This window comes from Lontra canadensis, unplaced genomic scaffold, assembly GCF_010015895.1.
Source record: "Lontra canadensis isolate GAN:19392208 unplaced genomic scaffold, GSC_riverotter_1.0 scaffold9, whole genome shotgun sequence".
NCBI classification, from domain to species: domain Eukaryota; kingdom Metazoa; phylum Chordata; class Mammalia; order Carnivora; family Mustelidae; genus Lontra; species Lontra canadensis.
The window spans coordinates 579,028-604,398 of NW_022631003.1; the positions used below are offsets into that span (position 1 = coordinate 579,028).

The 25,371-nt window shown below is 35.7% G+C and overlaps 1 protein-coding gene across 1 annotated transcript in view; it reads right to left on the reverse strand.

The window, feature by feature from the left end:
• TMTC2 (transmembrane O-mannosyltransferase targeting cadherins 2) overlaps positions 1-25,371 on the reverse strand; it is a 422,846-nt gene that overhangs the window by 209,985 nt on the left and 187,490 nt on the right. The window contains exon 3 of the mRNA XM_032854661.1: positions 10,842-11,670. Coding sequence (XP_032710552.1) covers positions 10,842-11,670 — 829 coding nt within the window. The remainder of the gene's footprint in view (positions 1-10,841; positions 11,671-25,371) is intronic.

Genomic DNA, 25,371 nt, shown 5'->3' on the forward strand with positions numbered 1-25,371 from the left:
ACTAACAAAAGCAAAAAAAAACTAAAAGCAGAATTAAACACTCCTGAAGCCAGTTTTAAGGTGAGAAAAATAATGAAAATCCTAAAATTCATATTTAATTTTATAAAAAAGAGATCTTCTTCTAAAATAAAAATAAAGTACATCTCAAATACAGTATATTGGGACACTATTTTACACCTTACATTAACCTCTATATATTAATTTTTGATAGTCATTTTTATCAACTCAGCAGCTAAAGCTGAATATGGCAAAAGCAGAGTTAATACTAGAGAAAGGGGGAATTTAAAAGGAAATAATCAGTAAAAATATAAATTTTGAGAATAAAGTATGTGAGTGAAAAATACTTATGCATGCTAATGAGAAAAAAAGAACAATTATCTATTGAATAACTATATGAAATTTCCAAAAATAAATATCAATTATCTTTGATAATGCACAAATCTTGGGCACCTATCATTTGAAATTATTTTCTTCTGTACTTTCAGCTGACTATTAACAACTAGAAAAAGAGGGAGGTTAATTGCCTCTGCTGTTTTGCTGTTACAGGTCACCAGATAAGGGTTCTTGAGAAAGGCTATGCAGCAAATACTTGAGGCATTTTTACATCACATGAAAAAGTTATTGAAACAAAGAATGCTGTTTCTCATTTAACAGAATTAAATATACAATTCAGAAAGTTTGACCTCCAAACAGTGAAAGGAAGCTACTACCCAGATGGGTAAAATAAACAGGAAGAATCAGAAGGGTCAATGGACTAAAAAGACCTTATCACATCAATCGAGCAGTGTAAGAGAAGGGCTGGCTTATTCTCCTGAGGCTCTAATCTTAATTAGATTGGGCCACGGCAGGGAATTCTCAGAGGCCATTACAGGATCTTTTGCAACAAACACATCCCCTGGACACTTATTAGTCATTAATGAATATTACCATCTAGAAGTTATGATTAGATTATGTGGTTGTTTTTAAGATTTTTATTTATTTATTTGACAGAGACTAAGAGAGAGATCACAAGTAGGCAGAGAGGCAGAGGGAAACAGACATCCTGCTGAGCAGAAAGCCCGATGTGGGGCTCAATCCCAGGACCCCGAAATCATGACTTAACGCACTGAGCCACCCAGGCGCCCCAGATTATGTGGTTTTAGAGACATAAATCTGTATATCTCATCTGTGAGTCCTAAATATTATTGACCTTCAGACAAGTTTCATGTCAGGTTGTTCAAAACTCACAGAGAATCTGTATTTTTTCTACCAAATCAGGATTGAGGTTAGGATACACTTCTTTAAGTGTACCAACCTTTTAACTTAAAACCTCAAAAGTAAATAACTACTCTAGTTTCAACTTGGGAATGAGAACCAGTAGCCACAACCAAAGCATGGTAGGCCTCTGAGCAAAGTACCACATAACCTCTTGCTTCTAGAATCACACCAGAGAGCAACGAGGCACGGCACAAGATGGACTTTAGTGCGTTTATCACCTGTCCTCAAAAAGTAACTCAAAATGATTGTCCCAATGTGTAACAGCAAAAGAGATTTTAAAATCCCATACCAGTGCTCCCAAGTAATAGAAATCAAGGGCCAAAGTAGTCTCAAATATATCATAGTGACTAAAGATAGGAAAAAATGCAGAATATAAAGATTTGTGCAATATCATTAATTAATATCCTCACAGAAACTCATTTATTTGAAATTATTTTCAACACTCCCACAAATACGGACAATACTCTTTAATCATAACCACTAAGGGTGAACATGACTCAAAGCCATCCTTAGAAAATCCTCAGGTTATTCAAAATTGGAGTTAAGTAGAAAAATGAGGTACCATATACCAGTTTTCCAAACCGCCAAAGCTTATTTGTAAAACCGTAAAACTCAGAGTAATCCAAGTGATAAAGTAAAAACAGATAATATATCAAAATATCAGAGACCTTCTGCTCTTTGCTGGTACTCTTGTGATAAATAACTTGAGAAATTTACTCCCTTTCCCCAAGAGAAGAGGAGAAAAAAAAATCATTTATCACATGTCTTTATTACAGAAACTCCCAGTTGTAATATGCAAAGCCCCAAACATTGTAAAACTGTGAGTTTCCTCTACCATCCAGGACAACTGCCCTCACAGAAAACAGTACCCTGACACCTCAGTAACCTGTTTTTGTCAAAATCTGACTCTCAGCTCTTATACTATCTCATCCAGTTCCTCCTTTCTAAACCTAAAATCCCTAAAATTTCCTAATTAAAGTGTGTCTACACTCCTTCCAAAAAAGATATTAATGTTGATATTTTAATAGAATATCCCATGGTGTTTTACATAAAAGAATTGAATTATGCTGTTTAAGATGACTGAATGAATGTTCAGAGTGACAGCTAGTATTATTATTGGGAATTAGAATCCTAAATCCAAGACTCAATAAAGTCTTTAATATAGCTCTGCCCTGCAGAAGGTTTTTTTTTTTTTAAATCTCTCTCTACTATTTAATCAAATCGGATTATGGTTTCTTACTTGGAAAACAATATTATCATTTTTTAAATCAAAACTTTTAATATATTTTATCCTTATTTAATTTTTAGTAAGTGCATAATATGCACATTCCTGCTAGATCCCCTTGGCTGGTAATATACATATTTTAAAATTACAGACAAATTGAATACTAATATGCAAAGCTAAAAAGTTGAGATTTCTAATTTAATACCTGTATGTAAACACAGGGCTCACAATTTGTTTTAACCATCTTCCCATTCGAGTATATAAACAGTCTTCTACAGCCAACCCATTTTCAAAAATTATTATACGACTTGGGACATATCAGATTTCTCCATAATCCCTTGAGACTAAACTGAAATTTTCTTTTAAATCCATGATCACCAGTAATTGCTGTACAGGTGTATACATAGTAAGAGTAAAATTAAGAAAACATGTTCTGTTTATCTTCTTGAAAATCTGCTCTATGACATTATCTGTAACTTCATATTATAAGCAGGAAACATATGTATTTTTACCCTCCTGTGTTTTATATGGGTCAAATACCTATAATTCCATTTTGTGTAAGATAGTGCTATAATATACCCTTTAGCTTACATTAGCAGCTTGGTTCTCTTTTGTTAAAAGAGAATTTAAAATTTCAAAAATATCAGCTATGCGTTAAATAACTCTATTCTCAAAAACAGCTTCTAATATAGTTAACCATCTCTTTTTTTAAAACTTCATTTATTCATTTGAGAGAAAGAGAGTGAGCGAGAGCACAAGCAGGAGGGAGGGTCAGACGGAAAGGGAGAAGCAGACTCCCCGCTGAGCAGGGAGCCCCATGTGGGACTCGATCTCAGGACCCCAGAATCATGACCTGAGCCAAAGGAAGACCCTTAACCAACTGAGCCACCTGGGTGCCCCAGCCATTTCTTAATAGATGCCAGATTTGAAGAGATTTCTAAGCCTTCCATTTCTGGTACTATAATGGAGTGCCATGTCCAGACCTCCCCTCCAAGTACAGAACACACAAAAGTGCTAGATCAAAAAATAAAATTATTTGTTAATGGAATGTATTAGTTGGTAGAAAAGTAAGGGGAAATCCCTGCATCTAGAAATGGCTTGAAAGCAGGACTCCAGAAGGGTAAACAAGCTCTTAAGATGTCATTCAGTCTGCATCTGGGACACTATGATGAACGAGGCCTTGGGCATTAATCAACTTTAAGCGGGAGTTTGGATTGCAGAAACTGCAGAAACTCAAGCCCCCTGAAAGGGAACAGCCTGAAAAGATGAACAAGAAGCAATCAAACAAACCCCCTCTCCCAAACAATTCAGAGAAGGAGAAGGTAGATGTATTGTCTGCCAAAACTACCTGGACAAAACAGAAAAAAGAATTAAAAATCCCCTGTGATTTCCTATACATAAATCCACCTTCACAAAGTTTGAGGCAAATCTACATCTGTTGCTCAAAGTGTCTCAAATATGTTTTAAAGTACAGTTGCAACAGAGATTTCAAAAGAGATACTGTGAGAACATTATGTATAGCTTGGTGCAAATAAATTTGAAACTGGTTAAATTGAACACAATCCAGGGGAAAAAAATTTACTGAAATTGATCCAAAAGTAAATCTTAATGTTTCCAAATCATGAAAGAAATTAAAGCAATAGAAAAAGATTAATACCAGCAAGGTTTACAGGTAAATTCTACCGATTATAGAAGAAAAAGTTAACTCTAATTTTATATAAAATCCTTCAGGAAACAAAAAAGAGGTATACTCCCAAACTACGTCTGAAAGGTTAATTGATTTTGAAACCAGAATATGAAACCACAAGATCAGAACTGCCAATCTCACTCAGGAATGTGGGTGAAAACAAATTTAGAAAAATATAAAAATGATAATACATTATAAGCAATTCCTGGGTTTACTCCAGGAATGCAAAGTAGGTTTATTAGGAAATCTATTAATATAAACCATCAAATTAACAGATTGAGTGGGAGAAAATCTGTATCACTATCAATATTAATTCCTGAAAACAAATCTTAAACTAGAATCAAGATGAAAACTCTACAGATACAAGCATCTACAGAAAAACCTGTAAAATGCACATAATTAATGGTGAAATATTAAAAACATTCTTTTTAAGGCAAGAATGGGGTAAAAAAATCTGCTGTCATCACTGCTGTTTTAACACTATAGCAGAGGTTCTAGAATAAAATAAAACCAAGTACTTAAAAGAAACAAAACTGAAATAAGGAGTATCAGGGAAGGTCTTCAAAGATACTGGTATAATTTTTTCCTCAGCCTCAAAATGTCTGTTTGTTTCAGTGGTATTCTCTAAATGGTACAAATATGATGTGTATATATACATTTCTCCTAATATACTTTATATATATATATATAATAAAAGAAAAGCAAAAAAAAGTTAAGCATTTTAAGAATCAAACCCAAAAACTAATATGGAAATCAGAATAATTTAATGTCATACTTGTTTTAATCATATGCAAGTTTGAATTCCTTTGAAACAGAACCACCGGTAAATACATTCAATCTAAGACAAAGCTAATTTTAGGTTTGAGGGTTTTCAAAATCCCATAAAGATTCTAAAAGTTTTGTTATGGGTAATTGTAAAGACAGGGTAAGCAGTAAGTCACCTGCTTCATGTTGTGGTCCAGTATTTTTTTCCCTAACAACTGTATTTGTACTCATTAGAGCTGGAACAAAAAGAAAAGATTTATATGCCACTCCATTCATAGAGTCAAGGAAACCTGATGCTTTTGAACTTCTGGGAGTATTCCATACCAACTGAAAAGCAACCACAGTTGATTTCTTTAAACTCAATTGTTTAAAGTGGGCCCCTAAATGAACAGTTTAACATACTTATTTTTTAAAATACTTGAGTCTAGTTGAGCTAATGAGACATTTTCATTTTATTCTCATCAGCCCCATTATTTTATATTTTATTTTTCTAATTAGAAGAGAAGAGATGAACTGAGATTAAGCAATACAGAATTTCTCTCTACCCCATGGAGGGCTGATTCAACTCTGTAGGATTTTTCTTCCCATCAGCCTCGACTGGTGTCTTTAGCTACCTCCCTCCAACCATATCTCTCTGTTAAAAAAAAAAAAAAAAGTCCATATTTTACAGTTTTTTAACTCAGGCCAGCCAGTCTTAGTAAAATGCTACACTGGTTGCCCTTCCTGACTTTACTGCCAAATTCTATTTTTTTATGAAAATTTGAACCTCTTTTGAAAATTTGTCATCTTACTTTAGAAGCAACATAATGAGTTATCTAGGAAATATAATGAACCTTACTATACAATTTCATTGCTAGCTGCTTAAATGCTAGCAGTTCACCACTGCTGAAGACACTCAACTAGAGGTAAACAAAAACTCAGACCATAAAATCTACAACGAATTAGTCAAGTTTCACATGACTTGAAGGTTTGGATTTCACTTAAATTATGAGTTGTTTCCTACATAAAATGCTACTCCTTCAACATACTTGTTTCTTGAAATCTGAAACTATGTGAGGTTGAAACACAACTATCAGTTTTACACAAATCCGGGATGAAAGAAAAATTGCCAAGCCTTGCATGGCTGCAACAACTACTTTCTCTGTTCTTTGTATCAAAATGGGCCATAATTGTCATTTGCAGAAGGAGGGAATGAACATAGAATGCTTGGGCAATCCCCTTTAGTGTTTCAAATATGTGCATCATTAAATATACATCTTTTGTATCATTTCACATATTTACATTAGAAACAGGCATTAAAATAAACTTTGTTGTTTAATAAGTTTTCCTTAGATTAACCCTGCTTAATTAAAAATCAGTCATATGTTCTTAAAGCAAAATGATATTTAATAAACCAGCTACTCTAAAAAATGCTTTGATTTTGAATCCATAACTTTAAAAATTTTAAATATCTTCCAGCATACCAGATATGCCACCTATAGGCTATCATTCTTTTTTTATGTTTATGTGCTCACTGATCTGTTTCTCTATAATCAGTTTGCTAGTCTATGCTTATGACCTTAATTCATAAGGAAGTTGGCAAGTAGTTGGTTTTAGGGAAGACGGTGATGAGTTTGAGATACTGGCAAATCATCCAGGTGGAGAAGTTCCACATAGGTATGAGGTCACGGGGGAAAATAACTTAGAAATTCAATGGCCTGTTTATTGACACACACACCCCCCCACTCTATACCAGGAAGTGTTTTAGAATCTTAACAGAAAGGAAAATAAAGGGGCGCCTGGGTAGCTCAGTGGGTTAAAGCCTCTGCCTCCGGCTTAGGTCATGATCCCAGGGTCGTGGGATCGAGCCCTGCATCAGGCTCTCTGCTCGGCGGAAAGCCTGCCTACCCTCCTCTCTGCCTGCCTCTCTGCCTACTTGTGATCTCTGTCTGTCAAATAAATAAATAAAGTCTTAAAAAAAAAAAAAAGGAAAGTAAAGGCAATCTTTGGACAGAACCTTGAAGAATGAATCAATTTAGGAAGGAGGCAAACCTGTAGAAGAGAGAGCTATGGAAAATGAAAAATAATGAAAATTGTGAGGTGCTTTGAAAGCCAGAGTAGCAGAGATCAATGGTGCTCAGTTCTACAGGGAGCCAAAGATATGGGGATTTAGAGAAAGCCAGAGGCCAGAAGGGTGATCATACATTTAACCACTTCTAATGAATTAAAAAATGTTTTGTTTTTTTTTTTTTCCCAAGCAGATACTAATCAATATGGTTCACAAAATATGTTGTTTTAAACACACACACATACACTTTCAAATATTATGTGGCTTGCTCATTAAAGCAGTCATCAGAGAAAATTTCCTCTTTCCTAAGCACAAAAATGCAAAGAGTCATTGTGAAATCAGCAAACTACAGTAATCAACTATGTCTAGTATTTTCCTGACATTATCAACCACATAATGAGATAGGACTCGTGGTTTACACAGTCCAAATCAGCTATCATTTCTCCACTATCCAGATTTAAACCATAAATTAGCAGCACAGTCACTATGACAGGCTTTACCCATCATCATTTGCATCCAATCAGTTAATGACTGGCAGCTGTCTACAGGACCCATTACTGAAGGCAGCAGCTTTAATGTATAATGCTTCATGAGGCTTAAAATCATATTCCGGTAAAGCACATGGTAGACTGAAGTACTCCCGAATTTGCAGAGGCTTTCAAAGGAGGGGAGGAAAAAAAAAAAACAAAACAAAAACCTAACTCAATGAAATAACTGTAATCTCAGACAACCTTACAAAGAACTGGCTTTAAAGGGTTTCTAATCTTTTGCTAGACTCAAATAACATGGCAGACTAAGAAAAATTTACCTTAAGGAAGATTACTACCAGTCTCATAATTGCTAAGGAAGTAACCATAGCCAGAATTATTATTAACATGTTGCCAATAGAAAAAATAAGGAACATAGATGTTAAGAATTGTACCTCGTATCAGAATGGAAGTACGTGCACAGAAGGCAGCCATGGGATCCAAAACTACCCCCATCTCCAATTCTATCCCTCTTAATATGAAGTATCTCTCAGCTCCTGATGTATCAACAGCTTAATATTTTACCCTCTGATCCTCTTCATTGCGTATACATCTTATCTCTAAACTGATTACAAGCTCTTTACAAAGACTGTGACTTTGATATTTATTTTTCAATGTATTTATTACTGCATGCCTTCTCTTAACAGGCAAGAAAAAACAGAAGCAGGGAAGCCAACTGAAAGGCTTTTAGGAATAATCCCATAAAAGATGACTGTGCCATGGGTCCTAGTGGTAGCACTAGATTTGGTAAAGAGTGGTCAAGTTCTGAACATATTTTTGAAGACTGAGTCAAGGGGCCTTGCTGATGAAATGGATGCCAGGTGTTAAAGAAAAATGGAAGGTTGATGACTCCAAAGTAAGGGTCAGAGCTGCTAGGAAAATGGAGTTGCCATCAACTGAGATGGTAAATAGAGGCTGTAAATAGAGGCTGTAAATACAGGAGGGGTGCAGGTGGTGCTGGTGGGGTTGAGGGGGCGGGGCAGCGTTAAGGAATTTAATTTTTGATGGTTCGGGGACTTAACAGTATTAGTCAGTCATATATTCATTTAACTAATAATACTTGCAGCATCTAAATACTATAGCACTCCTTAAGTATTAGGAAGGAGACATGAAAATATATCAGAAACCAAAGAAATGCTTAATAATTGTTTTACTGAGTGGAAGGATGAAGAAAGAATCAAGCATTTTAGCTATATCAGCAAAATAACGGAATCAAAGTCAGAATAATAACTGCTAAAAGTATCATAGCCAAGTATATCTAAAAACATATCTGGACAATATCTAGGAGTTTATAAAATGCTTTCTTATCTCTGTGGGGACAGATTCTGCTACTTATATTCTAGCATCTGAGTATCTGCCCTTTTTTTCAAGAGGAATAAAATTTGGCTGAGTACTGGGCTTCTCAGAATTAAGATAAAATTTCCCAGCCTTCTTTGCAGCTAGGTGTGGCCAAGAGTCTGTGAGCAAACATGGTGTGTGCAATTTCCGTGATATGCTCTTAAAGAGAATGGGTACACCCACCATTTGCTCTTTTTCTCTTTTCCTGTGAGCTGAAGTGCTGATGTGATAATAAGCCATCTCAGACCATATGGACAGGGTGACACTACCAAGATGGCAAGGGAACAAAAGAAAAGGAGCCAGATCCTGAAAACCCATGGCGCCATCTTATCAGTTCTGGGCTACACATACTTAGATTGTTACATGAAAGAATAAAGCTTCTATCTTATTTAAGTCACTATTATGGGGGGGGCATGGGGGGGGCTTTGTTCTAGTAGCTTAACCTGAAACTTCACCAATAAATTAAATAAATGCTCAGAAACACCTTGTGAGGAAATTAACATGCTGGATTTTTTTTTTCCTTTAAATTCTTTACAATGTCTCTGTTTTAAATAGCAGGAAAATAAACTAGCAACATAGCCTTGCTTTACATACTTTCATCTACCAGTGAAGAAAAACCAGCTGAAAGGCATTCTGTGAGAACTGATTGCAACATTTTTACAGCAAGATTGGGGTTCATGAATTCACTAACCTGTGGATCAGTCACTACCTACAAAAGCCACATGATAAAGATCTTTTCTACAAGAGCTGAGGAATTCTTGCTATGCATTAGCTCAATTTTAATGTTTCTACTCCCATTAAAATCCCTGAAATCTGGTCAGTGTTACAAGTACCAACCATCAGTTCCTTAGCTTGAAGAAATAAGTAGCTGCTCGCTGAAGTCTTAATTGGTAACTGGAGAAAGATACCAGAGTTGCTTTTAGGGTATTTAGATCTTCATACATAAACTCCAATATCCATCGGCAGGTCACTCCATTCATTTGGAACCGTTTTTACACTTCCCATATTCGAATACCAGTGCACAGTTGTGTTAGAAAAAGTAGAAGCAGCCCAGTTCAAATGCTGTGCGAGCAACCACAATGTAAAAGATAAATAATTTAAAAAAGAAGAAGAAAAGGCTTATGAAGAACAGGACTAGCAGGCACTATTTACTATGATATATTTCTGCACTTAAAAGGTGCACTTGCTTTCACTTAATTGCTCCCTGGCTTTTATCATCATTTTACTGTCTAAACCAGAGAAATCACCTTAACAGCTTCTGCCTGTTCATTTAAAAGCTTTAAGGGAGACTTTCAATTCTGGCTATAGATTCTGTGATTTGCTAAAGTAGTTTTCTAAATCAAAACCAGTAATGAAATACATGATCAATCTCACTGTACAGTGAAGCGCATTTCCCTATGTGACTTAAGAACTCTTACATAAGAAGTGCTAACGGCTGGGTAACATCCAGCTTACCGGGGCTCTGCAAAGCCGAGGGTGACTCACTGTATGCGCGCACACTGACACCTAGAGACGCGATTCCAAGATTCTGAGGTAGCGTCACCTCCAAATCTTTTTAAAAATGTCAGAGTAAGTCTTACGGTATTTCCTCAGGCGATGCTTGGAAAACAGCAAAGCTAAAATATCAAGTGGCATAGCCTGACTTTTATTACATGATGAAAGAGATGACATGTGTGTCCATACTTAAAAGACAGAAGCCAAGCATTTTTCTAAACTCTTAGGACAGTCAATGCTTTTTCACAACTGTCTAAATTCCTCTGGACAAATGTAGTCTGGAACATGAGAATATACTGCCCCGCTCCAAATACGGAATTCTGGGCACATCTCTAAATTGGTTGTACTGCTCAGCTTTTAAAAAATGAAACGAAAGAAAGATACGGGGAGTGCAGAAAAAGACGTCTTCCTCCGGAATACTGCGTTTTAAGGCAAGAAGCAAGGATCTAAAATGGCACAATGAGTAAACTGTCCGGGCAAAAGTATAAAATAAAATATTACCTTTAGCTGGGTTAACTTTTATCCCTGACCTATACAGCATTTCCTCATTCTGCCAGTCTCCATTCCTGATCGCAGTCTTGAGTCCATAGAAAACAATTAACGTAGCTGTGGCATAAAAAATCAAGCTCTTGAGAAACCGCTTTTGGACCTTGACATAAAGGGCTCTGGCACCCACTGTAATGAGGAGGCAGAAGCCCATACTAGGAATATACAATACTCGCTCTGCAATTACAAAGCCGACATAGAAAAACAGGTTCGTGGCAGGAACAAAGGGTATTATTAGCAAAGATAAAGAAAGAACAACAATGTTCTCCGTAGAAGGAAGTTGTGTTCTCTGTGATGCATGATTTTTAATGCCATTTTCTACTTTGGATGCAAAGCTGGGCTTAATCTCTGAGTTCCGGTACTCCACCTCTGAATGGCAGCTATGTCCATTTGCATTCTGCTTGCCATTTGTTACAAATTTCCCATTGCATTCTCTTTCCACGCTTGGGCTCTTCAAGCCATAGTAGGCAAGGAGGAGGAGTCCAATATAGAAGGCCACAGTGTGTAGGTTTCTCCAATCACAAACCGTTTTGAGCAGAGGCACAGCATCCATTGACCAATCAAAACTGAGTGTGTCTGGGCATAGCAACAGCCAGAGGTTCTTGGTTGGCAAGTAGAAGAAAGTGAGCGTTCGAGCCAACAGGCTATCCGAATCTGCAGCTGGGTTGTCAGAGTTGGAAAAGCTTGGTGGTTTGTTTCCCATCCAGTACAAACGGGCACCCAAAAGGGAAGTCCCCCAGAAAGTTAACAAACTAATGCTGAGGAAAAGAGACAAGTTCTTCCTCTGAAACCAAAAGAGAAGGGAAAAAATTAAGATCATCATCAATACAGCCTGGGAACACTTCACTTAACATTTAGAGATAAAAGACACTTTTTTGAAGGGAACAGTTAAAACCACAAAGGTCTTAAATACATGGCTTTATTTCTATCTCCTTTTAAACGTGCTTAGGGAAAACTTAACCTAAAAACAAAAAAACCATTGACTCTGGAAACCTACTTTGTATATAACTTTTGATGAGCATTTTTTTCTTCTTGTTCTAAAAGAGCAAGAAAAAAAAGCTTCAACCTCTTAACCTCTGTAAAATGGGCTGAATGTATTTCCCCCTCAGAACGGGTGTCAAGTTAAACTGAGACCACAGTATAAAAGTACTTAGCACTCTGCACAAGATAGAAAAGACATCAAATAACTATCTTCTTTCACTTCATGGTATAGATTCTAGGGAAAACAAAATCAGGCATGCCCCAAAATACGGAGTATGACAGGATTCTGCTTGGCTCAAAGTAACAGCATTTAGCTATGTCTATGCTAGTCCACATTTCATTGTCTCGAATATTCTTGCAGAATTTATCAACCAGGCTTTCATCTGCTACCCCATGCTGTCAGTGACATCAGTGACATCGAACATTTAATAACACTCCTCGTGAATCCCAAATTTTCCACGCTGATGACAACTTTTTAAAAATAAAATGACTTTGATAATGTGCTTACTTATTTTAAGAGAGAGACAAAAATTTATGAGAGGAAGGCCAAAGGGCATTCCTGTTAATGAGAATTTTCTGGCAAACTCTTTCAACCTGAGTGAACTCAAACACTCTAAGTCCTGAAGAGGCAAGTGGAAGGGGGAGGGATGATACTATATCCTAACTTTAATGATTCCTTGGTAATGTGATCTCTGACTGTACAAATTGACATTGTATAGAATTATACATTAGTAACACTCAAAGTGGTGCTTGGAACCTCAAGGATATGCCAAATATTTAGTTTAAAAAAAAAAACACAGACGGCAACAAAAGCACAAATACATAAATGGGGCTCTTATCAAACTAATAAAAAAATTCCATACAGCAAAGGAAATTATCAACACAATGAAAAGGCAATCTGCTGAATGAGATTTGCAAATTAAATGTTTGATAAGGGATTAATAACCCAAAATACAATTTAAAAAAACTCATACAACTCAAAAGAAAAAATAATAATTTGATCAAAAGTGGACATAGGATCTGGGGCACCTGGGTGGCTCATTGGTTAAGCCTCTGCCTTCCGCTCAGGTCATGATCTCAGGGTCCTGGGATCGAGTCCCACATCGGGCTCTCTGCTCTGCAGGGAGCCTGCTTCCTCCTCTCTCTCTCTCTCTCTCTCTGCTTGCCTCTCCGCCCACTTGTGATCTCTCTCTGTCAAATAAATAAAATCTTTAAAAAAAAAAAAAAGTGGACATAGGATCTGAAGAGCCATTTTTCCAAGGAAGACATAAAAACAGGTACATGAAAAGGTGCTTAACATCACTGATCATCAGGGAAAGGCAAACCCAAACCACACTGAGGTATCCGCTCACACTTATTAGTACACCTAGAATCAAAAAAGATAAGAAATAACAAGTGTTGGCGGGGATGTGGAGAAAAGGGAAACCTCATGCACTGTTGGTGGGAAGGTAAATTGGTGCAGCTACTGTGGAAAACAGTGTGGAGTTGCCTCAAAAATAGAACGACCCTATGATCCAGCAGTTCCGCTTCTGGTATTTATCTGAAAATAAACAAAGTCACTATCTCAAAAAGTATCTGTACCCCTACATTTATTGCAGCATTTCTTATTTATAATAGCCAAGACACAGTAACAACCTAGGAGTCCACAACGGATGAAGGATAAAGAATATGTGCTATACATTTTTGATAGAATGTTATTTGTCTACACCAAAAAAAGAAGGAAATCTTGCCATTTATAACAATGTGGATGAACCTTGAGGACATACATTAAGTGAAATAAGCCACCTGAAGAAAGACAAACACTGTATGATCTCACTTGTAGGTGGGATCTTAAAAAACATAAACCCTGAACTCCTAAATAAAGAAAACAGATGGGTGGTTGCCAGAGACAGGGATGGGAGAGTTGTCAAATGGGTGAAGAAGTGAAGATGGTCAAGGTACAAACTTCTAGTTATAAGTTCTGTGAATGTCATATACATCATACCAACTGTAGTTAACAATACTCTATTACATATTTGAAAGTTGCTAAGAGATTATATCTTAAAAGTTGTTATCACAAGAAAAAAGAAAATTTATTTGTGTGTTCATGGATGTCAACTACACTTAATGTGGTGATCATCTCACATATCTACATACACCAAATCATCATGTTGCACCTGAAACTAATAAATGCTGTCAATTAGTTCTCCATTTTAAGAAGTCCAAAGAGCAATATTATCTTGAGCATGTACAATTTCTATTAAAGCAGTCTCTATGTATTATATATAATTGCCACTGGATGCTCTTTGACTCCCCATTCACCACACCTTTCATTGCTGGAAGCCATAGAACTGGTCATGGACCATCTACTCCATCTCTACTCTTAATCTAATGATCTTAGCAAGGTCTGTGATTTTAAAAAATATTAATATATGCTAATGATTCCACCTTAACCTTCCTTTATCTCCACAGCCATTTATTCAATTGCCTATTGGACATATTTGCTTAGGTATCTCAAATTCAAAATGCCCAACACAAAGCTTGATTTCATACCCCCAACACTAAACACTTCCTCCTTTACTCATCACCACCACCAAAGATGGTAAAACTATGTAACCAGTTTCTTCTTCCCAGCCCCTCTCCTTTCCTCCCCATTTTATCTATTACCAACACCTCTCACTTCCTCTTCAAAATATGCCAGATTTGTCCTTTCTCACCATCTCTTCTGTCACCACTTGAATCCAAAATGCCCACACTTGGATTATCACAATAGTCTCCTCCTAACTGGTGACCCAGCTCTTTTAAACACAAATCGCATTATTCCCAATTTTCAAAATCATTAATGGGATCTTACTCTTAAGACCTTGGAAGTTATCACCTCTACAGAGAAGATTCTAATTCATAGAGGGGTGTGTGTGAGTGTGCAATATGTGTGATATGTCTTTTATATTCATTATATTCAAATATATGTGATAGGTCTTAAATTTCAAAATTATTTTGAAAAATATTTTAAATATTTAAAGATGGGATACATCTGGGTATAAAAGAAATGAAGAAGAGGAGGTTAGGAATTTAAAATTTAAAATAAGTAAATTGAAAAATAGCAAACAGATGGAAATTATGACAATTTTAAGAGGTAGGATTGTTAATATCAGATCACAGTAATGCTAAATTCACAGAATTAACCGCCTGAGTGTTTTAAAACATCTGTGGCTGGCTTTTACTCAAAAGTATTTCACATAATGCTGCATGGAATTTTTAGTGGTAGGGGAGTAATATGTTCAGTCTTCACTAATTTCTCACTTTCAGGTCTTCTCTGGAAGAATAAAACGGTTCAGAATCCATATTATCTAAAAATACCTTTTGCAAGCCATTCTTTTGCTCTTCTGAAATTCTACCCATCAAAAATCCTAAAATTTATTGATTTTAGGAAAAAAACCCACAAAAAACAAAACTGCACATTAGGAGTTGTAATAACTGGACGGACCAATCACATAACTGAGTATGCTTTGATTACATTACAGAGAAACATGTCATTTGGCAAAGATAAATGAAATACGATACCATGGATGACAAGACTGATCTTGAAAAAACAGCTCAACGTTAAGATGTGTACCCAAAGCCCACTTTGCCACTAAGTGCCACTAAGTATACCTGAGACCATTCTATTCCCATGTCTTCTGGTGCGATGGAGGAGAGAGAAGGGAGAGGCAATACAGAAAACTCTCATCAGTCAAGAAGAAAAAGCAAAGGGGTAAGAGAACCATATGGGTACAGGAATTGTAATCAGTATTCTTTGCTAGTCATGAAACTTCAGAAGAAGTTAGCCTTAATCATTGTATAACTCAATTTTATTATTAAAATAGAAATATCATAAGGCAAAACTACCTTATTAATTTTAATAAAGGCATCTTTAGCAATGTATTAAATTTTAATAAATTATCAAAAAGAAGAATTAAGAGTGAAGATGTGATCAAAATGATTCTCGTTTTTATCACACTCCAAGAATATTTAAATTCAGTAAATTACAAAATAAAGATTAATGAAAACTATTCAGTGATAAAATAAAAGAAGTCTAAAGGCTGAGCAAATGATAAAAATGAAAAAGAAGAATAATCAAATGCTGACATTAATTTACAAACACTTTATATTTTAAAACATTTCCACATACAGCTCCCATTTAAACAACTGATGGAACAACTAAGATCAAGAGACACTGAGGTTCTGAACTGAGAAGCTCTCATACACTCATTCAAACTTAATGGTAAGATCTATATGGGCTAAATAAATGACACCATTAAAGGAAAATTGAATGAACAGGTAAAAGAAAATTGATGATAAAATGTTTAAAGTGGAAGAGCTTCTAAGCCCTCCTGATTGGCTACCACTTTTTATGTATTTTATAATTTCTTTGAAATCACAACTTTCAATCTCTTTAATGCCTTCTCATAAAATTTTGTTAAAAATGGTCACCTATAAAGTGGGATTCTGATAAAACTAAAACTCTCTTCTAACCTCATTCATTTTTTCTGTGGTAACAGCCTTAAAAATAAGGTGAAAGAAAAGAAGGCATGGAAAGGCTTTTTTATTAATCATAGTCCCTAGGGGTGCCTGGGTGGCTCAATCCATTAAATGTCTGCCTTCAGCTCAGGTCATGATCCCAAGGTCCTGGGATCCAGTCCCTTACCAGGTTCCCTGCTCAGCAGGGGGGCCCAGGGTTGCTTCTCCTTCCGCCCCTCCTCCCACTCACTCTCTCAATCTCTCTCTCACTCTCTAATAAATAAATAAAATATTTTAAAATATTTTTTAAAAAATCATATGCTTTGACTAGTGGATTAAATCAGATGAACAAATTTTTACTGATTTAATAGCTAGGAGTCAAGTTACATAATTTGCCTCAGCATTTTGTTGTTGCTGTTCTTGGCTTAGTGTATCAAATTGATTCAGCACAGGTATTTGTTGAGATGAAGCATGAGAGTTCTGAAGAATTACCACGAGACCTGAAGGTTAAAACTAGTAAATATCCACACATAGAAAATGAGAAGTCTAAGTCTGGGAAGCTTAACCTGATGGAAGGATAAACTCTGATGGGTAGCATTAGAAAATGACTGCAATTTAATAGAGAAAACATAATGAATCCATTGAGCATATCATTAAGACAGCTGGATGCAGCAGGCACTCTCCTACTAGTCACCGGATGTCTACGTGTAAGCAGAGAGAGGAAAGACTCTGCTTGTGGAGTTTGCATGCTCTAGTCTGTCTAGAAAAACACTTTGGGAGGCAAAGAATCATAGTGCCTTAAAAGATAGCTTTCAAACTTCAAGGACCATCAATATGAATATGAATTGTGAGCTTCTAAAAATACCAATGCCCTGGTCTGACTAATATCTCCATAGGAGATTCTAATGCAGCCAAAGCTGAAATCATCCCATATTTGTACAAGACTAATTCTGAACACTGACACCGAAAATACTGTGGGACTCTGGCTTTCATTTCACAAAGTTTTAAGGCATATTTTCCTCATTCTAAATGAATAAATCATAATAAAACATAAATAATGCTTTCTCTGAGGCTCTGGGACAAATTGACTTCTTAGGATAATAAATGAGTGTCATGAGGTCAGGCTTCAAAGGAATTGAGATCTCTGTAATAAGTATAATTCAGAGTCGAAATATTCAAGTCTTGTTGCAATATACAGAAGACAAAGGATTTTTTTCCAAGGGGGAAAAAAAAACAACAACAGTCTCCTAAACGTGAATCACAGAAGACAAAAAAATCTAACAGGATAGATTTAAAAATATAGATCGGAAATTCGGAGAAAAGACAATAATAAACAATTATAATTCATTCGTTAATAAAAATGAAAAAGAACATAGTTCAAATGAATCTAAGTGAAAAAAAAACTAGGGGAAAAAAGAATTGGCTATAAAAGTCACTAAAATTGTGTTGTAACAAGAACTATCATGTACTGAGAAAATATAAACTAAACAGTTTGGTGAGAAATTTGGAAGTACTTATGAAAATTAATAATTTGCATCATCTATTATTTGGTTATCTGGAATTAGTGACTCTGACAAAACCTCTTAGATCTAAATATGAGGATTTTTAATTCAGTATTGTTTATAAGAAGAAAAATAAATCATTAAAAATTTCACTAAAGCAATATGAAAATAAATCATGGCATACCTATATGTTTTGAATCTATAAGGCAAGTAACAAGAATAACCCACCAATATAAACTACATATGTAGTATATGGAGAGCTACATATATTTACATATGTAGGCACACATATATACTAACATGAAAAATACTATATAGCAATTAATGCAAATGAACCAAATCATTAGACAGTAACATGACTCATAAAAACTCAGGTTGCAAAATATTCATATTATAAAATCATACACGCCATTCAGGAAAAAAATTCCATATATTTTTCATAACTACATACATATGTTTGTAAAATTGATCCCCCCTACCCCACCCCAAGTCTAGAAACAATTACACCAAATATCAGATCATGTGTAATTGCTAGAGCAGGGCACGGAAGGGAGCTGGATGGATAGAGATAAAGAGATAAAGATGATAAAGAGAGAAAGATAAAGATGAAGAGATAAAGATGGCTTCAAATTTATGAGTGGTTGGCATTTATTCACAGTCCCAAAATATGTATCAAAAAAAAACAAAAATGGCTTGACAATCTTTTCTGTCTAAACTTACATTTTTCAGGTGGAAATAATTATTTTGCAACAAATATATATACTAACGGTAACAAATCCAATTCTAGTTATAGGCCCATAAGCATCCATTAATTCATATACTTTTCCATATTTAGTATTCATTGTAGCTATTATTTTATAATTAAGTTTTCTCAATATTAAAAAATACTTTTCCATGTCCCAATTCAATCTATTTACAATTATTTTATAATCCTTGCCTTAATTTTGCTAGAAGATCTTTTAAATACATAAGAAAACTAGATAAAAACACAATGCACCCCAGTTGGGATACAAAATTATGATATTACCCCAAAATGCTCTTTTAAAACTAGGATATAACAAATGGCACATCTTTGAATTCTCAGAGATTACTACAAAGCCTAACATTCCTAGGCATTTGAAAATGATTCTTAAGGGATGCCTGGGTGGCTCAGTTGGTTAAGCAGCTGCCTTTGGCTCAGGTCATGATCCCAGCGTCCTGGGATCCAGTCCCACATCAGGCTCCTTGCTCGGCAGGGAGCCTGCTTCTCCCTCTGCTTCTGCCTGCCATTCTGTCTGCCTGTGCTTGCTCTCTCTTCCTCTCTCTCTCTGACAAATAAATAAATAAAATCTTTAAAAAAAATGATTCTTGAACTCTGACCCTCAAACCAAAAGTCAATTTTTTTTAACCTATCATTACCTTGCACATTTTTTTTAAAGATTTATTTACTTATTTGAGAGAGTGGGAATACACATGCATGAACAGGAGGGGGGCAAAGGGTGGGGTGGGGAGAAAGAGAGAATTTCCAGTGGATTCCCTGCTGAGCAGGGAGCCCAAGGCAGGAGCTCAATCTCAGGAACCCGAGATCATGACCTAAGCTGAAATCAAGAGTTGGGCACTTAACAGACTGAGACACCCAGGTGCCCCCCACACATTTTAAATCCTGTTATGGTAAATCCTCACTCCCAGTCCTCCACACAAAGGATCAAATGAAGTAATACTGCACAACGCCAAGGCCAGCTTGACTGTCATCATATACAGAAACTTGGCCTTGTCACCTTTATGTAACAACATTTCTGCCTAACTCCATACCTCTCCATGAAAAGTACACATGAAGGCAGTAACATGTTCTGGAGGAAAATATTCCTGACTACAACTTCATTCCAAAAGTAGAATTAAAAATGGGAAAATGACTGCATCTCTAAGAATTCTTATCCAGTACATTTCATGTCAATTACTAAATAGAAAGGGTTCCTTTATGTTTTAATTCACTGTAAAATCATATAAATCAGCTTTATGAAAGTCTAATTTTTGTAAAAGTTCAAATATGCTCTTCATATTTTTAAAAAGTTGTTCTTTAACATTAAAAGGCAAACTAGCTTTCCATGTCACTGAATATACATATATACACATATTCCTAACTACAAAATTTTAGAGGGATTTTTCTGGAACTGTCAGATACAGAAATCATAGAATAAAAATCAACTAGAAGTATCAAGTTCATGGTTGGCAATTTCATCTCGAGTCTTTGGACACACGAACAGAATAAAAGAACATAGCTATAATGAGCAAATTTACCATATGAAAATGGTAAATGAAATTTACCATAAAACATCAAAATCTTTTCCACACATCACCTGAAATATGAAGGCAAATCTGATGAGAAGAACTGTCATATTAACTAGTGGTGATGCCTTTATAGAAGGCTTGCGGTGCATTATTCTCTTCTATGAGAGTCTTTGCCTAAAGAAACAGCACAAGTGAAGAGCAAAATCAACTATAACAGCTCCCCTCTTTACTAGTCAAGGAAAACTGCCATTCGTGGTGGCAGCTTCAATACTGCCTTCTGATCTCAAGAGTCTGTAGGACATAGAGGAAACTGAAAAGGAATACTTTAGACTCAATGAAAGAAAAATGTAAACATTCTGCCTTAGAGTATTAAAATCATCATGAGACTCACTTTTTGGCAAACTAATGAAAATAAATTACTTAAGCATAAGGCTCATTTAATTCCAAATTAAGCCCTTGGCAATGATAGTAGAGTCGTAATAATAAAGCAGATAAAAATCAGTATCTGAAAGTTTTAAGAATAACTGAGAGAAAAGGCTATGCAGACATAACAAAAATCTAGCATCCTTTATTTTATATCCACTATTCATCACTGAAGTCATAAGCTTTCCTTATATCAATAATATAGGATTTCTCCTAGTTGCCCTCCTTCCTAAAACAGTTCTCATTGAAGACTACCCCAAAACATGAATATAAAAGCATGTATTTCTGACATTTCTGAATGTGACAGGAAGGAATGCATGGTTCAAAGTATAATTAGAAACTGTTTCTAGAACATATTCATATGATTTATCAAAGTTTTGCCCACATCAAGTTGTCAGAGTATTTGTTTCCCTTCAAAGAACAAAAATGGGTTTCCTTATTAATAATTATCCTTTATACAAGATGAGAAACCTTTTTTTCCTATACCAACAAAATAAACAAAACAAAAGAATTTTAATGTTTAGTATTTCAAAAGATATAAAGAGGTTCAATAGATGGGTATATCCAGTCTTTGTGAAGAAAGAATTTAAAGATTAAGGGCATAAAAAATGTTAGTGTTCCTGGGGCACCTGGGTGGCTCAATGGGTTAAAACCTCTGCCTTTGGCTCAGGTCATGATCTCAGGGTCCTGGGATCGAGCCCCGCATCGGGTTCTCTGCTCAGTGGGGAGCCTGTTTCCTGCTCTCTCTCTCTCTCTCTGCCTGCCTCTCTGCTCACTTGTGATCTCTCTCTGTCAAATAAATAAATAAAATCTTAAAAAAATTTTTTTTAAATGTTAGTGATCTCTTCAGCACTTTAGATTATAAGGAATTCTTTCACTTGTTCAAGCTAACTCTATACCACAGCATAATATTTTCCATTGATTTCAAACATCAAAAAGTATCTGCATATATCTCGATAAATATATAAAAGCTCAATAAATGAGTTATAGATTGAAATCCACTGATGAATACTCACACTTTTTTAAGCCAGATTGCAATTTACCAAACAAGGTTGGCATTAGGGAGAGTATGATTATAAAAAAATCCAAAAGTGTCAAAGCATATTTCATGTAATCTGATATAATGAATGACATGGTATTTATCCAAAATTTAAAACCAAACATAGTCAGTTTGATGTGGAAGGAAAAAGTCACCAGAGACAACAGTTTTTCTTATTTCAGTTACAATCAAAATTATTAGCCTGAAATTCCTCATAATCTTTTTTCATACATATGATACTAGCTAACACTGGTAAAAAATGGACATCTTTTTAGAATATTTTTAAAATGTAACAAAGAGAAGAAACTTAAGATGACCATCTATTCTTTCATTTCATCATACTTAAAGAGATTCTTCTTAATTTCATTTAGAAATTCATTCCTTAAGTGGTATTACCTTGATTTCTAGTATCATTTTCCAATAAAAGGAACTAAGGTTCCTTGGAGAAATGGGACTGATTTTAAGACTGAGGCAGGAAATATACAAGATGAACCTAGTACATTTTATGGTGCCAGAAAGTGAGGTGCAGACAGACACACACACACTCTCACGCACATACACACACACACACACACACACACAGACGAGGATATGTCAAAGGATCTACAGCACACGGGAGCCCCCTTCAAGAGCTCCTAATGGCCAAAGCTGGAACAATTTGGGCAACAAAATAAATAGTACTGAATTATAAACTGAATTATAAACTAAAGCATAAAAAATAAAAATATCTATGAATCCATACTGATAAATAAATGATACGGTGGATAGATAGATACATAGACAGATAAGGGAGAAGACACAAATCTCCCTTGCCAAACGATGTCAAATAATTTAGATATATACTCCACCTTCAAGGAGAGGGAGCACAACTCACTCCATAAATACAGGCTGGGCATAGTGCCTTCTTCCAGAGAGAAAGGAAGGACGAGGGAAGGAGGAACTTTACAGTACATAAACCTGAAAAACACTTATCTCCACCAGGTGGTTAGGGTCAACCTTAACGGTGGTAAGTCATGTTGACAGCATGCATCCTTAATCCCTTGATAATATGTGATAAAAATGTCACTTGACCTGTGTTCTTCCTCTCAAAATCCATAAACCCAGTTTAATCATGAGAAAAACATCGGGCAAATTCCAGTGGAAAATGTTTTACAAAATATCTGACTAGGAATCCTCAAAACTGTCAAGGTTATCAAAAACAAAGTCTGAGAAACTGTCACAGCCAAGAGGAGCATAAGGAGACATGACAAATCAATGTCATGTGCCATCCTAGATGTTATCCTAGAACAGGAAAAAGACATTAGGTAAAAATGAAGGGAATCTGAGTAAAGTATGAACATTAATTAACAATAACATATCAGCATCGGTTAATTGATTGTAACATACGACTATACTCATGTGTGAGGTCAGTAAACAGATGGAACAGAGTGTGACATACATGGGAACTTTTGTTCTATGCAAATTTTCTGTAATCCTGAAACCGTTCTAAAAAACAAAGGCTATTCAAAAAATGGCTGTAACCAGAATAAAAGCTTTTAGAAACCAAATGAAATTAGACGGGCTTTGATAGATCAGTATCTAAAAGCTGTGGGCCAAGAAATATCAAATGAAAATTAACATCAGCATTAAGTGCATATTAACATTTTCACTGCCTTCAGACTGAATCTAAGAAGATGAACAAAAGAGTGAACCAGAATTCAGTAACTTACCCGTATTATATGAGAGATAACATTGATTTCAAATCTCGTTTGGGTTTTGTCTGACACTCTACAGCAACTGTAGTATACTAGAAACCCCCAATGAGAAACAAACATCAAGGGAAGGATGTTTCTAAACCCATTGCTATGGTGTTTTTGTTGGCATGGTGACCCATTCTTCCTCATTAAGCTAACATGGGGAAATCAAGCAGTTAGCAATTTCTTGCGCACCCATGGCAGGGTCCTTCTAGAGCTAACTATTAGGAACTGAAGTACCCAAAGAGTTCAATTACTGGAACTGTAAGGGGTGTGCCACAGCCCCTAACCCATTACACTAAAAGCAAGCCCCTGAATGCTGGTCTTCAGAGTAATCTTGTTTAGCTTAAAATAAGAGGTTTAACACTTCCCACCAGGCAGTGCACTATGGTCAAATCGGGTTAGCCACAAAACAATCCAGCCTTTATGAGGAAAATATGTGAAGAAAATATCCTTTTGTGACCTGAGACACAAAAAATACTTTGCACAAAAGAAGACACCTCTTTTTGACTATCAAACCACTTTAGGTTTTTATTAGATTCCTTTCCCTGCACTTTAAGAATACACCTAATAGGGAAGAATCAAAATAAAACAGCTCAAAATTAATTGAATTTGGACAAGGAACTCTTTTCTATCCATCTCTCCTCAAGTGGGCAACTGCATTGCAAATGCATTTCCTGCGCCAATGGATTAAACTGCAACATTCTTTTAACTCTGTGTGGCTTTAGCGCGACAAACCAGCCATTATGAGATGTGTTCCAGTCTCATTAATGATGTAAGCATGTGAGCCCAGCATTTTGGAAACCTAAAGAGACAAATTATAATGAGACTTCACTCAGTGGGGAGGCCAAGAATACAGCCCTCTTCTCTCAATGATATCATAATAGACGGCTATTTAATGAGTGTAGGACTTTCCTATGAACATATAATAGACACCAGTAAGAAGAGGAAGACTTCACCAAGACAAATCCAACTTAATATATGTATCTCATAGGTAGGTGTTCATTAAGACTCATAATTTCAATGCTTACTGTTTTTCAATGAGAATATGCTTCTCCTATAAGGACACGTGTCTTCTGCTAAATACACGGTAAATTCAATGTCAAAGGGACAAATGATTCTTTTCTTTTTCTCACAGATAAAAATATGGCCCTTTATATGTTTTGCATGTTGCTTTGTCCTTATTCTCAATATGCCACACTGATTTATAAAATAACACTTGTTTTTTGGATTGGGAAACTGAGGCCATGTCATGAGGGTTTTGAAAGAGAATTTTCACTTGAGAAAACAGCCATCGATTCTGCGATTCTGTAACTGGATTTCATAATTCAATATCAGGTAATTACAACTATTCAGAAATTCTCAGACAACACTGTGGCACCTGTTTAGGCATTATAATTATTAGTCATTCAGAGCAGAATCAAACAGAACTGGGAGCCTCACAAAATCACTTGAGCAGAACATTCTAAGTTTACTGAGCAAGCAAAGGAGTCATTACCTATTCTCCCCCTCCTTCTCCTAAAAGAAAAAAGAATAAACGAACAGCCATGCCAAATTTTCAAGTACCTTAGAACAGTAAAGGGGGTTACGGTTACCAGAATCTGTTATAGAAAAAGCAGTCTTCGTTGGTTGCTGTTTGGTTCATTCCCTTTAATGCAGGAAGAGATGGAAGGAGTAGCCAACAAGTGCTACAGCAGTAACCAGAGCTAATTATCTGAAAATACTTCACAAACAAAAATGGAGTCTAGGCAAGGGTGATGTGGGAAAAGCCAAAAGACATTATTTTAGTTTCATGAAAAGAAGATTTCAAATCTTTCACAGCTCTATGTCTTACTACTCCGGAAGTGAATTCCTTTTTGAAATGCAAAAGAGTGAACCTCGATGGCGATATTTATCATAAATGGGATAACTTTTCTACAAGCGTCAATTAATACTTGTATCACCAAATAAGCACTTTTAAAATGCACACCTTTATGACCTGGAATTAATTACCAAAAGAGTGACCCTCAAATTGTACCTTACTTTAGGAATAATAATAAGCTAGTTGCATGTTTCATGTT